Source organism: Dicentrarchus labrax, unplaced genomic scaffold, assembly GCF_905237075.1.
Source record: "Dicentrarchus labrax unplaced genomic scaffold, dlabrax2021, whole genome shotgun sequence".
NCBI lineage: Eukaryota > Metazoa > Chordata > Actinopteri > Moronidae > Dicentrarchus > Dicentrarchus labrax.
In genome coordinates this window covers 4,078,563-4,096,900 of record NW_026136704.1, presented here as the reverse complement: position 1 = coordinate 4,096,900, position 18,338 = coordinate 4,078,563, and the positions used below count along the sequence as shown (strand labels likewise).

The window sequence follows — 18,338 nt, the reverse complement described above, 5'->3', positions numbered from 1 at the left end:
CAGGAGTCATACCAGAGTCCATTAGTTGAAGTGAGATTTTAATATGTGCTTTTGAAATGAAAGCCTGCATTTATCACTGTGACACTTTGAATCATCTTCACCATCATGCAAACTGGATTTCTCCAGCGGAAACTCTGCTGCCTCCAGCAAAATGAGTTCATATCTGGAGAGTTAATTATTGTTATTAGTTCTTTGGAGCAGAGAATGCTTATTTTCCCTTATATTACAAAGTGAAATCAGTGGCTTTTGTGTCCCTTTAAGGCATTCACAGGGTCAAAAGTAGACGCAGAAAACAGCAGCGTTTTTGTTGTTTTTTGTTTTTTTATCTGCATGTCCTCTGGAAATCTCTGAACAAAAGCAAATCCAAATTCCAGATGTGAATGGAAACTGAAGACACACAGCAGCAAAATATTTAAACTCAGACAAAGCCACTCTTCAAGGCATTCTAAAACAATCACCATCATTTATTTACAATATATTAAACTGTAATGCAAAATTAATAACAAGTGGTCAATTTGTTCAATAATGAAAATAAACGAACTATTTTCAAAGCTAGCATGAATCATACACATATTTATATATAAATACTATGTGCAGTCAGCAATATTAAGCCTGCTGTTCAGTTTTGTTTTTTCCTGTTGAAGCCAGACTCTTGTATCAGGGTCAATAAGGTCAAAACACATTTCCACACTTGTTGACTGCATAGAGAATAAAAATGAAGACTACAAAAAGCATGTATAGTAGAATCACACCCAGCTTCTCCCACAATGAACAACATCCGCAAATTTATTTCAGCCTCCAACGCCACATCAAGCTCTTCTGGACTTTAAATGGCTTTCAATAATACCTCGATGCTACTCAGTAAATACCAGATTACCAAAGGGTGTGATGTGACACTTAATGAAAATGCAGGTTCCTATTTTCTTTCTCTTTACATGATTTCACAGTTTTTGTTAATACAGACTGTAGTGTGTCCAGTTAATGAAGTTAAAGTACCCAATGAGGCTTAAAAGAAGGCTGGTGATATTCTACATTTTTCTTTTTTCATTAAAATCAGAGAATCCAAAGGAATATACATTTCTCTTTTCAATGGAATCATGGGACATGGAAGAAAATGTAATATTCAAGATGTAATAATGTGTTTGATTTATAAATTCTCAGCGTATAAGTGCAACAGGATGTCTTATCTGTAAGCTAGGCTAATGTTCTTTCTGCTAGCTCTAATGTTATTTTTGCTAGTGCTTTCTTTTACTGTCTTTTTCACTTGATGTTGTTTTCACTAGCACTAATGTTCTTTATGCTAGCGCTAATGTTCTTTATGCTAGAGCTAATGTTCTTTATGCTGGCACTAATGTTCTTTATGCTAGCACTAATGTTCTTTATGCTAGCGCTAATGTTCTTTATGCTAGAGCTAATGTTCTTTATGCTAGAGCTAATGTTCTTTATGCTAGCACTAATGTTCTTTATGCTAGAGCTAATGTTCTTTATGCTAGAGCTAATGTTCTTTATGCTAGCACTAATGTTCTTTATGCTAGAGCTAATGTTCTTTATGCTAGCACTAATGTTCTTTATGCTAGCGCTAATGTTCTTTATGCTAGCACTAATGTTCTTTTTGCTAGCACTGATGTTCTTTTCGCTGACACTGATGTTCTTTTTGCTAGCACTAATGTTCTTTTGGGCGCTTTAGCACTTTGTTTTCGCAACACGGAAAAAAATAGCTAGCCATTATGAACCATTTGGATTTGACACTATGGATGTAAAAATGGATGGGCCGTTTTCTGACTTTGTAAAGTGAAACTATGTAATCGTAAAGTTAGCTCGTCATTTAAGTGAGGCAGCAGAGGCACAGTGAAGGAATTGAACCACGTTAATTGTATGACACATTTAAGGACTGTGTGTGTTGAGTTTAGGTAACTTGAATAAATTATGTGTTGGTTTAAATTTCTTTGAATGAGATTTTTTTTAATTGACAGTCCTATTAGCATGGTTGAAAGCTAAAAAACAAAAAACAAAAAAACAACAACTTGATAAATGGACCAATATTTTGTTACACACACACACTACACAAGCTCCCAAAGGTCCAGAAAACACAATGTTGGTTTTGGTCTATAAAATATAGAATACCACCAGCTTTTTCCTTTAACATGCTGGTTGTGGATACCGTATGTTCAGAGGTTTTTGTGACGAAGCAACAAATAACTGGTGCCCAAAGTCAAGTACATTACCTTTGAAAAAAGAAAGCACAACAAACTTATCACAAAACACAGACGGCATGTGAACGACAACCACAAGGACATAGCCAGAGTCTTTTCAGCACTAGAGAATTCTGGCAAGTATTTAGTCAAATCAAATAGAATTAAAAATAAAAATAAGACAAGGCATTTTACAGAGTTAAGTTTAAACCTCGTAGAAATTCATTTGCTTGACGGCGCTCCTCTGCAACAACAAATCTGTCAAACATAATAAAGAATAAATTCAAATTGAGAAAATGTGTTTCACTTTCATAGTGGAACAGTTACTGATGCAATTGTCTTCCCCTGTAAGAAGAGATAATTTGCCAGCAAAAGGCAGAAAAAAAAAGCGAGTAGATGATGATGATGAGTCTTCAGTGTACAGTGCAGCAGTTCATGAAACACCACAGCTGCAGAGGAGCCAGCTGCAGAGGAGTCCACTTCAAATGGCACTTGTTCCAAACAGGAAAAGAGGAAGAAAAGGCTGGGACTTCTCCCAGGACTCAGCATCAGCTGGCAGTAAGTAAAACGGTGTGCACACATACTTGAACAAAGGCTTTTTGGCAATACATTGTACTATGGCAATACATATTATTGTGGTGTACTATATGTAAAGAAGAGAGGAGGAGTGACAGAGACAAAGAGTGAGAAAGAAAGAATCTATTATCACTGCAACCTTAAGTTCTTTGGCTCAGTTACAACCGTGATGATGGGAGTTAAACAGGATGGCTGCTCAAGCCAAGCAACAACTGCTTGCATGCAACCAGCGGAGTGGAGTTGTTATAACGGAGCTGCTGTGTGTGCAGTGAGGTTAGACCAATGAGCGCCAAGTCAAACACACCATGTGGTTTGTTTGGATCTCCCATAAGGAGGTCAGACTGAGTGTTAGGAACATCTACAGTATTTGAATGTCTGGGTTTTCCTGCAGGGTTGTGAGTATGGTTGTGTTGGACTGACCAGGTTTCGGGTCAACTTGGCATGCAAGACTGTCACAGTTGAACGAGGGTGCGTCTGAGATGGTGAATGCTAACGGGAAGGACTACGATGTGGTCTCATAAGGCCGCTCCTCGCCACCATCGTCGTCTTTCATGTGGCTGCTATGTCTGTATCTGGAGTAGTAAGAGCCCTGGGTCGCCCCGCCTTCTTCTTTTTCTTCTTCCTCCTCCTCTTCATCAGATCTGTCGAAGCAGTAGCGTCTTCGGCCAGGGGGGCTGGAGCGGGAAAGAAAAAGCACAAGCTGATGTTATTATCAAAAAGAAAAATTCAGAAATCATCTTCCTCCCTGAGACAACACATACGTTGCATTAAGAAGAAAAAAAATATTCCAAATACAAACTCACTGGTTGGCAGGCAATGTTCTGTTACAAAAACAATCATTTAGACTGACAGAGAAAGGTTGATAAACTGCATATGAACTGAATGAACTGCCGCAATATCTTCCAGCCACTGGTGGCAGCACTAAGCACACTGTGGATGAGCAGCGTTACAGTGAGGAAAAATCTTCCAATTTTCAAGTGAAGAATTTAATAGAGGACACCTTTCTCAGTCAGAGTAAATCAAGGTTTCTTTTGGCACTTTGCACTTACCTGGCATTGTTTTTCTCATACCTGGAAGGTTGCTAAGAAGATTGCCTACTACCTGCCTACCGTTTGCATGGTCAACATTCTTGCTGGGCTCCTGAGCATGAGCCCTAAATATGTATGAGATGGCAATACAAGACTGTACATAGTTGTCCTGGATCGGAGCAAACAAGGAACATAAGAACATACTGCAAATATATAAAATACAAACAAATACATAAACACTGCAAGTCGTACACAACAGAAGTTTCCAGGGGACACTGAAAGTATGCCCATGCGATATTCTGAATTAAACAACTTCTTAATTGAAGGTCCAGTGTGTAGGATTTAGTGGCATCTAGCTGTGTAATTGTAGATTGCAACTCCCTCGTATAAACTAAATGAGAAACTACACAAAGGAGAACCTACGGTGGACACAAAATGTGTGAAAAAAGCGAACGGTCCTATCTGAGCCAGTGTTTGGTTTGTCCCTTCTGGGCTACTGCAGAAACATGGCAGTTCAACATGGCGGATTCTGTAGAAGAGGACCTGCTCCCTCTGTAAATAAAAACAGCTTATTCTAAGATAACAAAAACACAACAATTCTTATTACACAATGAAAACACACCTATGAATATTATATTCCATTTATACCAAAAGATCCTCTTAAAATGTTACACACTGGACCTTTAAATTGAAGATGAGCTAATGTTAGTTTTAAGACTCATATTGTGTGAGTCTGATGTTATTGGAGGTATTAACACACCTAGCTTTAGCCTACTATCTACAACACCAGCCAAGCGGCTTCCTGCCAGATATCCATTCGGAGCATGGACCAGCCAACAATTCTAGGTGGTTGTATCTGTACTAGTTGATCTGTTTTTAGTATCAACAAGTCTTCTGTTGTGTTGTGTATCATTTCCACTATTTGCACATGTGTTCTATAGATTTGCAGTTTTTATTAATTTGCTTGTGTTTTATCTATTTGCTTGTGTTACACTATGTTGAGCTGTCTTCACCACAGAGTAGCTGTACATTTTGCCATGTCGTAAGGTTAGCTTTTTCTCTAGCATCTGGTGGGCACAAAATCTCATGCAATATGGTGCCACATGCCAAACTGTTATTGTGGTTACTAAGGCACTGTGCTATTCAGATATCAAATACAAAGCATTGTGACGGATGTGATTCCATCCCCTCAAAATGTTAGAACTGTGAATTAGTACAAATAAAAAATCCAGAGTTAAGTCTACTGAAAAAATGAAAGAAATTATTATCAATATCTAAACATGATTCAAGTCATCTTTTTTTTTTAAACATCATCTGAAATATTACTACGTAAGAAAAATCCAATCCCATCGCCAGTCTGCATGGAGTTTAGCCCAGCCTTTTCACATTATCAAACTGCTTAAATATTGCAAACTGGGGGTTAATTACTGTCAACTGTGCATCTCAAATGAATTTGCTAGTTGGTGTAAATCAATGCTTGGGGTCTAATTATGCCTGGAGTTATGGGGCTTGAGGGAAAAATGTATTATGGCCTCTCTTAATAGACTCCCGTTATTTTTACCTTTCTGGGGCCATAAATCAATATGACATCTCGGCAGTAATTAAAGGCTGAGTTAACATCCACGTTGCGTGCGCCATCTCACCAACTACACTTCCTGGTGAGATGAAGTTCAAAATGTACCCAAGCTCCCAAAAAGTCCTCAATGAAAGCCTTAAAGGGTTAGTTTGACAACCCCACTTCAATAAATCCAAACTAACCCTTTAACAAAACAGCTGCAAAGGATGTGGTGACTACTGTTTGACTAGAAACTGAGAAGGTGTAGGAGTAAACAAAATGGTTAGCATGCTGACAATGACACAATCATCAAAAACGCAAATTATAAACGTAAACTATAATCCCAATCAGACAGAACGGTCTGAATTGATAACAGTGAGAAGGTCTTTGATTAGTTAGGTCACATCATGCAGCAAAAACACTCCTCAAGGTAACTCCATATCAGGGAACCACCTACTGCCTTCCTCAGTCACTGTCCGGCCGGTACAGGTACTTCATCATCAGGCTGTCCACCTTCTTCTTCCTCTTCTTATCATCCTTTTTGTTAAGGGGCTGGCTTTCACTCTGTGGTTGAGCCTCTCCTTCTCCTTCTGGGCTGGACACCTTTCGAACCGGGGCCCTCTTCACACTGCTGGAACTTCGGTAGGAAATGGTGGAGGCGCCGGAGCTTGACTCTGACCCAGAATCCGAGTCAGAATCTGAAGAAGAAGACGACGAGGAAGAAGAGGAAGAAGATTCATCCCTCTTCTTGGACTTTTTCTTGGACTTCTTGGACTTCCTCGACTTCGTCTTGGAGCTGCTCCTATGATGATGGTTGTCTCCTGAGCTGTCAGACTCTGAGCTGTGGTCTCTTTTCTTTTTCTTGCTCTTGCTTCTGCTCTTGCTTCTGCTTTTGCTTCTGCTGTTGCTGCGATGGCGACTGCTGCAGCTGCTGGCACTGCGGGATGCTCTCATGCAGTCCAAAGCAGATGCAGAGCGTCTAAGACTGCTGGTGGGGCGGTTACTGTCTTGATTACATATGCCTTTGCTATCATCTTCATCATTTTTACATTTTTCTTCTTCACCTTCAGAGTCTTCCAAGCTCCTGCGTTTAAATTTGATAGGCTTGAAACTCAGCACCTCATTGATGGCTTTCTCTAGGTCAGGGTCGAGGTAGTTGCGATGACTGACTGTTTTGATATCCAAGTTATCAATGGGGTCATCATCAGCAGTTGATGATCTGGCTTGTGGTGGTGGCATGGAGAAACTGCGGCCAGTGGACGAGTGAGGACTGTACGCTGACCTCTCGGTGAAGGCAACACTTCGACTATCATCAGCGTCAACACCAAACTCACTTAGGCGACAGCTGCGTGACAGTGATATGTGAGAATCAGCTTGGCTAACACTTCCAGGACTGCGACCCCCAGACCGTCTGCTGAAGCAAGGGCTACTGGGACTGCTTCCATACAGTGGACGCCCACCTCTGCCCTCATCTAAGCGTGAGGTGCTTTGGCGGCGTCCTAGTGGAGTTGACATACCTAAGCTGATGGTTGACTTGGTATCATTCTCTGGGCTTAACCCAAGACGTGTGGAGGCCCGACTTGGTGCAGTGAATGAAATGGTTGATTCTTTATCAAAGTCACCCCAGCGGCTGTCCATGCCTTTCCTGGCTCGGCTATTGGCCTCTGAATAGGCCTGGGAGATGACTGACTCTCTGTCATTCATGTCATCCCCTGCCTGGGATTTCCTCCTGGAGCTTACTGAGTAGGTATCATCCTGAAGATCAGAGGTTTTTGGTTTAGCCTTATGGAAGGATATAGTGTCTTCTGACTTTGCATTCTCCTTGAGGGAACTGAGGAGGGCATCCCCTTTGCCACCGATGGAATCAAGGTTTGAACGTTTTCTGTAACTGAGGGAGCTCATCACTGACATTGGCCTGCTCGACTCTACCTCTTTGCCCTCTTTATTTACCTCTTTCCATTCCTTACCTTCCTTCCACTCTTTCCCTTCCTTTGCGTCTACATTTACAGCAAATCTAAAAAAACAACAACAACGGAAAGGACGAAGGAAGGAGGACAGTGGGAGAGAAAATGACAAAGATGAGATGTTGGGTCAAGTAGAGGTGAGTGAAGGAAGAGAATCAGGAAAAAGATTAATCAAACTTGACAAATCAGAAAAACAGAAATGTGATGAGAAAAGTAAGAGCTGGAATTTAGCAAATGAGAATGCAACTGGAGACAACTGACTGAGGACTAACAAGGGCTTTTCCTGCATTGAACTATCAAGACAGACACCAACGGTATTTATTTGTCCACCAAGGAAAAATGAAGGGCACAATTGAAAAACTTCCATCAAACCTTCAATTCTCTACAAACGCACTTAGAAGCAATTGAAATGTTTTGACCAATGTAGCATTATGTTCAGATGATAATGTTGCAACTAGTACTGTCAGTTAAACGTGTTATTAACGGCATTAACGCAAAACCATTTTAACGGCGTCAATTTTTTTATCGTGAGATTAACGTTCTTTTTGGCCTAGCACACTTTGCAGTTGCAACAACTAGTAACGTCAGAAAAAGCCAGGCGAAAATGGATGATTTTTCAATAAAAACATTTGCCACTTGTCCATGGTGATAAGAGCATTAAAATGATGAAATGAAATCAAGGGACATTTAGAATAGATAAAAATGTGCGATTAATTGCAAGTTAACTATGACATTAATGCGATTAATCGCGATTCAATGTTTTAATTGTTTGACAGCACTAGTTGCAACAAAACTTAAGTATTCAAAAAAATGGAATTTGAAAAGGAAGAATCCATCGAGCTTGAACGAAAAACACCAATAAGAGTCGAGAAAGATGCTTTGGGTTGGTGGCTTTATGATCGTTGATGTTTGAGTCTCATTCCCTGCGTCGCTATTTGACGACCAGGGAATGAGACTCAACAGTCAACTATATGTCTCAGCTCCGATAGGTTATTTTTGTTCTTTCTTGCAAATTACATTAGGAGCACTAGGAGAAGCCAGAGAAATCAGATGTTTTTCACTGATTATCTGTCTCATGTACTACTGTCAGGATATAGTGCAAGTTTCAACAAGTATGACAAAAAGTTATTTTTATGAAATAATAAGCCTCTGTCCCTTTTTACCCCTGACCTGGGCAAGAATTACAATGTACTTGTACTTGTGTATGTGTGTAATTGGCAATTAAAGTGATTTAAAAACTAAAAAGTCTATGGGGACATGATGCTAAGAGAGATTTAAAAACTCCCAAAGTTTTTAAAGTTGGGAGTGGCTCAGCTAAGGGAGGGAAGTTAAATCTTCTGGTAAGGAGACAAATCTGGGGCAATCGAAGCTGTCAGCTTGCAGACACATTCATTTATCTCAGCGAGCGGCTCAGGTAGACTATGCCAGCTGGCCACTGGGCTTATCGATAAATCTAGCATGGAGGTGGTCTGTTTTTTGAAAAAGAAATAAAAAATAAAAAATTCCCTCTTCACCAAGTGGATGACAATAAAGACAAAGCAGCTTGAAAATACGTTTAAGTAATAGCAATCCCCTCATTTCAGGCAAGTAACCTGCTCTGCTTTATTTCCTCTAGGTCGGATCATGTAAACAACTTCATCAAGAAAGGCCAAAAGCAGTCAAATGTCTAGGTTCTCACTAACTGCTGCTGTTACATTCACTTCAGCCTTTGTACTGACCTGGAGCTCTTGAGGCTGCCGTCATCTGAGAGGTTCTTGGCAGAACCTTTGCTTTTGGACAACCAGGACTTCACCCCATCCACACGATCCTCCACCTCAGAGTCTGTGTCTGAATCCCCCTGACTGGTGAGGAGTCAGAGACAGGAAAACAAGTCAGAGGGAGCAAAGGAGGTTATGAGCGGATAAGAGAGTAAAAGAGAGAGGACACAATCAGGTAAAATAAATGTTAGTGTGAAAGGAGAGTCAACACTGCTAGAAATGCCCTTGTAATTCTCTGTAGCTGTGGAACCAGAGAACGAAGAACAGGCTGTAAGTGTTAGTGTGGAAGCAAAGCGGGGCTGTGGCATTTATTCTGGATGAAAGGCAGCACATGCAGTCAGCTCTGAGAGCCCCTGTAAACACACAGACATGCCCACAAGAGGTTGTATAGAAGAAAACGTCACACAGCAACGTCACTGTTAGGTGAGTGCTATCATGGTCCAGTAGTTAGGTGGAACAGTGGCAACCAACAAACATTCTACCATTACTCCTTCAAAGTGACTTCAGAGCTCAAATAGCACCATGAGAGGAACAAAACCCAACGATCAATCTTAAATTATATGAACTCTGTTTTTTACAATCTTGCTTTTATTTCACAGTTCTGGTCATTGTCCCTGTAAGTTATGGGGAGATTTTATACACCAAGTTTATTGCTGAGATCTGGGAAAGAAGCAACTCTGCTAGACACATTTTAATCATTACAGAGCAACCAAACCCCCAGGCTGACTGGTTTCAAAGTTCACAGTTCCACGTTGTTATCTAAACTACTTATTTGAAAGGGAATGTGAATTGTGGCTTAGGTAATAACTTCACTTTCAAATAAGTGCTTTGAGGATTTGGTAACTGACAATGTGTTCCAAATCTGCCAGGCTGTCTGATAACTCATGTTACTATAAAGGGATAGTGCGATGATTTAGTACGGCAATTCCACAACTGACACCTCCTAAGTCCCACCCCTTTATGATCTGTGCTCCAATAACAGTGGAGCAAACCTCAGTCATCTTTTTCCTTTCCTGTACTTAGATATGCTATGTGGTAGGCTAATCTATGTAAAAAAACACAAACACATTTTGAAGATGGTTAAAAGATAAATATATATATATATATATATATATATATATATATATATATATATATATACATACATAAAATCACTTCTTAATTTAGCTAAGTAGCGTGAGCAAACACTAGCTAACTAATGAACTACATCAATTATGAGTTATCTAGCAAGTTAACATGTGACTATATCTAGCTTTTATCTTTTAACCATCTTCAAAATGTGGTTGTCTTTTCAACACAGGAGGGCCTAGCACATAGCATATCTGAGTACAGGAAAGGAGAAATTACATTGTTGGTACTGTAGGCTCCAGGTTTGACAAGAAGGAAAAATTTCTGGTCCTGGATCTTTTTAAACTTTGTATCATGAGTCCAAAAATGTTAGTGCAATGCTAAGTCGGTGGAGTCCTCTTTAAGCACAGGTCTTTCTGAGCCACAGAAGACATTGTGCAAATACAACTTGTACAACTAATATAGTGGCATTCCAAAAACACAAATAAATCACAAAACTGTGTCTTGTTTTACAATTTGAATTTCCTGCTGATACATTTCAGCAAAAAAAAATCCTCCGTTTTTATGTTGTTTTTTAAGCTTGAGGGTTCCCTCAAAACTTACCTTGTACTCTGAGTTTGTTTTGGTTCACAAGTCAGTATTATTTAGGGCCTTACACAGTGCTCAAGTTACTTGCCCACATTTCAACTCAATTCAATTCAGAAGTGTGATTTTGATTTGGTGTAACAGTGCAATCTTTGTTTGGGGATACTACTACTGCTGAAATGCATTAGCACAAAATAATAACATGCTCAAGTGAGGTCATGGTATCGAGATTTCTTCTGTTATTGGAGTACCAGTATCTCAGTTCACAAGTTATTCTAACTTTGGCAGAGCAACCAATTCATTTACCTAGGTACACGTGGCTTGCAGTGAAAATTGTACTGTACTTTATGTGTGTAGCAAACTGACTAGTAAATGGACTTTAAATGTCCCTTTTATCAGATGGCTATTTTATTTCATACTTTTCAATATTTTCATAAGTTTAAGTCTAAACAACCTTCATCTAGATATGCCAGAGCTTCACCATATTAAATGTAAGTGGGAAAATATTCCCTTCTATAGGGTTCAACAGGTTAAATTTAAGACTTTTTAAGACCATTATGTATGCAATTTAAGACCTATTTTACGTCCATACTGTCGAAAAAAAAGTAATGAATGGATATGAAGGAAAATTGGTATTGGTTCCATGTTAGTTTTTTTTAAGTATTATTTTTTTGGCCTTTATGCCTTTATTTGATAGAGAGACAGCTAGAGATAGACAGGAAAGGGGGGCAGAGAGAGATGATGACATGCAGCAGGGGTCGGATTTGAACCCGGGCCGCTGCGTATATGGGTCACCAGCTCATTTTTCCAAAAACGCATTTAAAAGCAAGAAAATGCAACTTTATGCAAGTAATGTTAACTTTATTAATCCAATCAATTTCTAAGATCTGTCAAGACCATATTAAAGACATTTTAAGGGTCCAGTGTGTAACATTTAGGATCTAATGGCAGAAATGGAATATAATATTCATAGCTATGTTTTCATTAGTGTATAATCACCTGAATATAAGAATCGTGTTTTTGTTACCTTAGAATGAGCTTGTCTTTTTTTATCTACAGAGGGAATGGGTCCTCTTCCTTCTACGGAGTCTACCATTTTGAATCACCATGTTTCTACAGTAGACAAACCCAACATGCATGTTTTTTTGCGTGTTTCGCGGCCACTGTAGTTTCTCCTTCGCGGGTCGGAAAGGGAGGGAGAAATGAGTGAGCAACTATACTGCTAGATGCCATCTCTCTCTCTCTCTCTTGCCGCCGTCGCCAAGTGCTTGCTCATGGTGGTACTGTTGGGTCTCTGTAAATAATGTTATAAGGAGTTCGGTCTAGACCTGCTCTATTTGAAAAACGGTCCTGAAATAACTTCTGTTATGAATTGGCGCTATACAAATAAAATTGAATTGAATCAAATCCTACACACTGGACCTTTAACACATAAAAATTCTGATTGGATTTCAGACTTTTTAAGACCCCCTGAACAGCTTGTATTTGTTTTTAGATCTATAAATGTTACGACAACCAATGACGATAGATGGCAAAAACCATGAAAACAACACCTTTGTTGAAAAATGTTTCTTCGCACTGCACAGTGGGAGTTTAAAGTTGCAGAAAATGTCCACATTTACCCTTCATCTGGTAATTATTTTCATCAGCAGTCCTGCACACACGCGTCATATGCATACACTCATAATTTCAGTTCTTGACAGAATGATTTGGTACACAGCTGGGCACTGCACTGTTTTTCCTCTCAATTATCATTACACGTTCACAAACCACTGCGAGCCATGGAGTAAAATAGAGGGCTTGTCATAAAATTTGACACGGATGAAAAGAGCGCAACACTCATTAAGTGCCGTCAAAGCCCAGTGCTTGTGTGGCGCTGTGAAATTAAGTTGTTACAGCTTAATAGTCCTATAGAGACATCAGAGGGGTGGCTCAACATCTCTGCATCTGTTTCAGAGAGCCTCCCATCTTGTTGAGGAAGAGAGAGAAAAATATTCCTTTCTCCAGCACACAGGGCTCAGAAAGGCCCAGTACCACCTATAATTAAAATCATTAGCAGGCAGAGACAAAAGCTCACTGGATTTCAAAGGGGATATTTCAAATAATGGCTTGCCCAGTGAGATCCACATGCATAGCCTGCTAGCTTTTATAGAATACAATAACTTTGGATGGCAATGCTGGGACTGCATTCACGCACGAGACGAGGAGGGAGGGATGGCAGGGAGGACGGGGGCGACAAACTCTTAAGCTGTAATTAGCATTGCGGAACATGCCTCGACTATTAGACAATCTGGGGATTTGCTGCTGACTACTGTTACGATGACAGAGCAGCAGAGTGTCTTTGTCTTTGGTGCTATGGACTGGAAATACTGGATAAACATCAGTCACTGAGGGGAGGGGATGCTTTAACGTCAGGTAGCAGAACCTAAAACCCAGACATGTTTTCTTATCTGACCTTTTTTTTAGAGTTAAAGCTTTGCGAGGATTTGTGTGTTGGTCAGGTTTTTGGTGAGTCAACTCTTCCCTGCAGCCCTCTTAAATTAATCTTTTAACCTTTGTCTTCACTGGCAACATTCGTCTTAAATAACTCCTGCCTTGACAAAATTGGAAAACGGAAATTGGGGAAATTAAGTGCAGTTAAGGTTTTTCTTTTAGCCTTGTAACCTTAATAACACTGCTGAGTTTCCTGAAAAAAAGCAGTATTAAAAATGACTGTTTGGAACAACAACTCTCCAAGAAAGGTTTATGCCAAATATGTTTAGGAAGAAGCGTAATCATTACCTGGATTATGTTGTGGACTGGCAAAAAGGAGTCCACAAAGTGTAACCATGCACATAACCACGAAGTCATTCATCAGGCTTTAGTTGCTATGAGCAGCTATTGCACTAAAATAAATGAGATACATTGTAAGTGTTTTGCAGAAATGTTCGTAAAAAAAACCCAAACAATATGTATAGCTTTCATCCAACTGAACTCAGTAATTATGTTTCCATTAAACCAATGTGTAGTTTGAAGAGATTTCTAAAATTTGGTTAAAACCGGCCAGAAGATCATTGGTACTCATCTCCCCAGCCTCTTAACCTTGCTGCCATCTGGGAAGAGGTATCCGCTGCCGCACCACCAGACTTAAAGACAGCTTCTTTCCTCAGGTTGGGAAACTGCTTAAATCATCCTCAATAATCAACAATGTAAAATAGTTTTATTTCAATGACTTATGACTTCTTCACTCATCTATTGTATATAATGTTTGTTTTTGTGAGTAGCATAAAGGGAACTACAACTTATTACATAACCGTGTGTTGTAAAATGATCAATAAATGTACCTTGTAAATACTGTACAAGTTAAACAGTAATAGTTCCTCTGAGTAAATGTTACTCTAATCCTCCAGCTGAAAAACTTAGACTGTCATTATTCTCAGACACTGCACTATTTCATGATACATTCAGAGCACATAGCAAGACCTCTCAGGTCTATAGCCAAAACCACAATGGTGGGCACTATGTAATTGAGTGCTTCACACATGGTGTCAACCACAATTTATGTCCTTGACCACCATACCATTAGTTAAGCCCTGGTGAAAGCCTGGGGGAAGCAAACAAACACAGTGCTGAGGAGACATTAATTGTCTGTGACATTCTGCCGCCATTGGTTGTACATCTCTGTTACACACTATTACATTCATCATTAGCTTCTATGGATCCTACTGCTCTGCTCTGCTTAGCTTTGCTCCTCCGTGTCCCTGGGTCTTATAGACGCCTCTGTTTATGCCTCCGATATATGAAACTGTCGACCGAGTGAAGTCCCTGTGGCTTTGGAGCACAGACAGGCATATGCATCCTTTCCAAGACCATCAGGAAGCATACGCTTAGAAAATTACTCTAATCCATAGTGTCACATGAAAAGGTAACACTGCAATAAGAACAGCACATATTCAAATAGTAATTAATTAGCTGTACTAAAAACAAACTCAAGTTCCAATAACCATGCCATTTCATAGTTTCAAATCCTGGCTAACGTGATTTCCCAATACAAAAATAATAAATAGAGAGAATTAAGGTATTTGGAGATCAAAAATATTCCTTTACGCTCCAAACCTTTTTCACTAACAAGGAACCAACTCTGTTCCAGTACGAGCCCCTAGTTTGAAGCGTTCAGAGCATTTCAACCAAAACTAAATTGGTTCGGAATCTGAAAAGTTAGTTAGTTAGTTAGATTTTCCTTGGGAACCAAAGATGGCGTGTCATATTCTACTGGTTGTTGTGCATTGTGCAGAGCCCTCTTAATGATGCATCAGATTACTATGGTTCCACCAAAACTGGTGGAAATGCAGGCTGGTTCACTAAATCGCAGCAAGGTACCAAGAATCTTGAACAGAACTGGTTCAAGAACCAGAACTTATTTGGTGGAAAAGGTCCTGAGTGGGTGGGCGGAGAACATGTTTGACTGACATCTCAGCCAGCAGTGGCATGACATTGTAACTATAGTTTACAAGCTCAGGACAGGAAGCATTTTGTTAGCAGTGGTACTGAAGAATAGAGACCACAACATCTAAACTGACCAATACAGACATTTAAAGGTAGATTTTTAAGCTCTTCATTGTGCTACAGAAGCTTATTTTCTACTGTAGAACAGTCTTCTATTACATATCAAATTGACAAAAACAAGAGAAACCTTTTTATGTAGTAAGGTTGTTGATGAAATTGTACTTTTGTTGGATTTAGGTGTTTTGAATGTAGTATTCATTAGGGCTTTCTGTTGTTTGAAGTTATACATTTGCATCCAGCCTCGTCCCGCATTAGAAAAGAGCTAATAGAACAATGAGAAGAAAGCACTGAATACAGACAGAGGGTTGTATAAAACATTCCTAAAATTATCAGGAACACCCATCTTTGATCAATATTTACAGGAAATAATCTGCTCAAATTTAATCAAAACCACTGGTTTTACACAAACCTTCTGCAGTTATTGTGTTCACTATTTGGGTTCATTGTACAGTTTATCAGTTGTTCTCTACTGTTATTGTTATGTATTGAATAGAATATGAAAAATATCCATACAATTTGAGTTGGTTCACTCAATGATAGAAAAGGGCTTAAGAATAAAGGTTGGAAACCACTGGATTAGATATATGCCTTCCTGGATTTTATGTATTTTAGAACAACTTAATACAAATGGAATTAAGCTGTTAATATTAATATATTTAAATGTATCGCTACATCATTTATATTTAATGAAAATATAACACTGCACTTTCCAGCTCTGATGAATAATCCCTTACACAGTCAGAAAACCAAACAGTGACAGGGGACTGGAATGGCTGCGAGCCAGAGGTTAACGCTGCGTGTGTGCTCCTCGCCTGGTGAGCAAGACAGCTTTTTGTAAGACATTTGAGGGTTCTGCATTATTAAGCAAGTGCGAGTCAAAGATTGATGAGGAACACACCCTTTTTTTTTCTCCTGTCAGGAGGGCAGTCACCGCCGAGGCCACATACAGCCCCAGAGCGGCCCAATGAAATATTAAGAGGGCCCGGGGAGCGAGAGGCTGACTCGTTGCCGACTGCTGTTCAGACACAACACAACAGTGTCCGACATGACGCCCAAAGAAGTAAACACAGCTGGATATACCCGTTGGCAGCGTAAAGGAGAACTGTGAGGGAGATCTAGGCCTCCAGGGGGATGACCAAAGAGATTGTGACACTTTGAATTAAAAGCTCTGCAAAGTGGTTAACCATACAGGGAAACTGAGGAGGGGGGTGGGCTGGTTTCATGCTGGGGCTCAAGTAACATATTGTCAGTGGTATTCATGCATCTCAGCATGTGAGGGCATGCAATGAAGAGTGGAGTAAACTGGGGTTATGAGGGAAATCTCTGAGCACTGTTGATGATGCATTATCCCAGAGCCTTCACACATCAAAGGAAAATCCCCCCTAGGATTTACTGTATCTCTGCCCCTGCCATGAGGCATTCTTCCTGTTTGAATTGTTGAACATGTGTGGATCTGGAAGTGAGTCATCAGTGTTTGATTCCGAGGGCCTGACAACAAAATCTGATGTCTTAAAATAGATGAAAATTATCACAGGTATCAGAGAAAATGCACCAAACAACCAAATTGGCCCAGAATGCCAGGTGCATTCCAAAGGAAATTTCTATGCTACTCTGTCAGGGGGGATTTTTTCCTTTAAATATCAGCTCTTTTGTACAGTGTGACAGCCAGAAGTGATGGACTAACTGGACCGAAACTAAACCCAGAGGAAAGACCTGGGCTTTTCTCTCTCCGCTATCAACGTCTCGACTAAATGTTCAAAGACTGTAGAATAGTGCATCATTTCCAGTGGTGCAAAAAACCAAGACAACACAAGTTCCTCACGTTCTGTTCTGTCTTTTCTGATACTTTGTCACCATGTCTTGCAAACTAGTCGTGATGATGATGGGTGGAGGGACGGATGAGAAAAGAAAACAACAGAAGACAACAGAAAAGAAAAACATGAACAAAAGAATACAAGAAATGTGAATGACCCTTACAAATATCTCAATAATTTTAGATGTCAGGGCCGTGATAACCCAGTTTTCTTTTTCCCTTTGGCAAACTAACTGTACCGTATGCATTGTGTTTGTAGGGGCATTGACTCAGCATGACACCTCATCCTGATGTTATGTCTTGCATGCAGAGCGGATAAGAAGTCAGTTGTTTAATCTGTACAAAAACCAAAATTAAAAAATGACAAATTGCAATTTTAGGGACAGTTATGTCCTAGAACGATTTCTCGACAAATAACTGTTCATGTATCTACCCAGCACTTGTGAGCAGCATCTAAGGCTACAGCACTGGTTGCCGGATCCAGCTGGTGAGCACAGGCTGTTGTTTTAGTCTCTCTACAGGCACAATGGAAGGCAACCTCACTGTGCCAACAAGACTCCAGGAATTCTATGTTCCTGGCTGTTATTCATCAAAGCTCTGTTCTACACACAGACATATGACTGATATCGATATTTTTATCTTACTCTTGGGAGAAAAGAAAAACGTTAGGAGATACAGCAGAAAGGAGATGGCACATGTAGCTATTTCACTCGGACAACCTTTCATGGCAGGATGAGGATTTATAGTAAAAAGTGCTAACAATGGATGGTTCTGAGAGAATGAAAAATATACATGCATACACTAGATAAAATAAAATGCTGCAAAAACCATGTTTTTTCAACCTATAACAGCTTTGTACTGCATTTTCCCAAACAGTGCATTAAGTGTGCAGAATTGCACAAGGAAATTGAAACAAATTCATAAAATCATGAGCTATAAAAATTTACAAAACTGTATCAGCACTGATAATACCAGGGATTTAGTCACCTGAAAAAAAACAAACCATAGTGATACATCGTACCAGAAGCTGTGAAGGACATATTGGTAAGAATAATATTCTTATTGTTATCTGAAGTAGAGTATATTCATGTGAGGAGAACATTCATTCTTGACCTTGGGTACAGTAGTTTGACAATCTTTATCGTAAATCAACATCCACTTGCTAGCTTTTTCTGGAGCTTTTAACTGCCTGTGATCTTCATCAGCCAATGAACTGTTGTAACACACAACAACACTAACAACTGATATTTCCTTC

The 18,338-nt window shown here is 39.7% G+C and overlaps 1 protein-coding gene across 5 annotated transcripts in view; it reads right to left on the bottom strand.

Annotated features, from left to right (window-relative positions):
• Nucleotides 1–443: 443 nt before the first annotated feature.
• myo18ab (myosin XVIIIA b) overlaps nt 444–18,338 on the bottom strand; it is a 160,162-nt gene continuing 142,267 nt past the window's right edge. For 4 of the 5 annotated variants that reach the window (XM_051397913.1, XM_051397910.1, XM_051397908.1 and 1 more), the window contains 4 exons: nt 17,093–17,137; nt 9,034–9,156; nt 5,809–7,365; nt 3,302–3,442 (listed from right to left, as the gene is read on the bottom strand). In XM_051397913.1, the coding sequence (XP_051253873.1) occupies nt 5,817–7,365; nt 9,034–9,156; nt 17,093–17,137 (1,717 nt within the window). In that variant the 3' untranslated portion in view covers nt 3,302–3,442; nt 5,809–5,816. Of the gene's footprint in view, nt 3,443–5,808; nt 7,366–9,033; nt 9,157–17,092; nt 17,138–18,338 lie in introns of all 5 variants that reach the window. The other variant, XM_051397912.1, reaches the window with a different exon arrangement.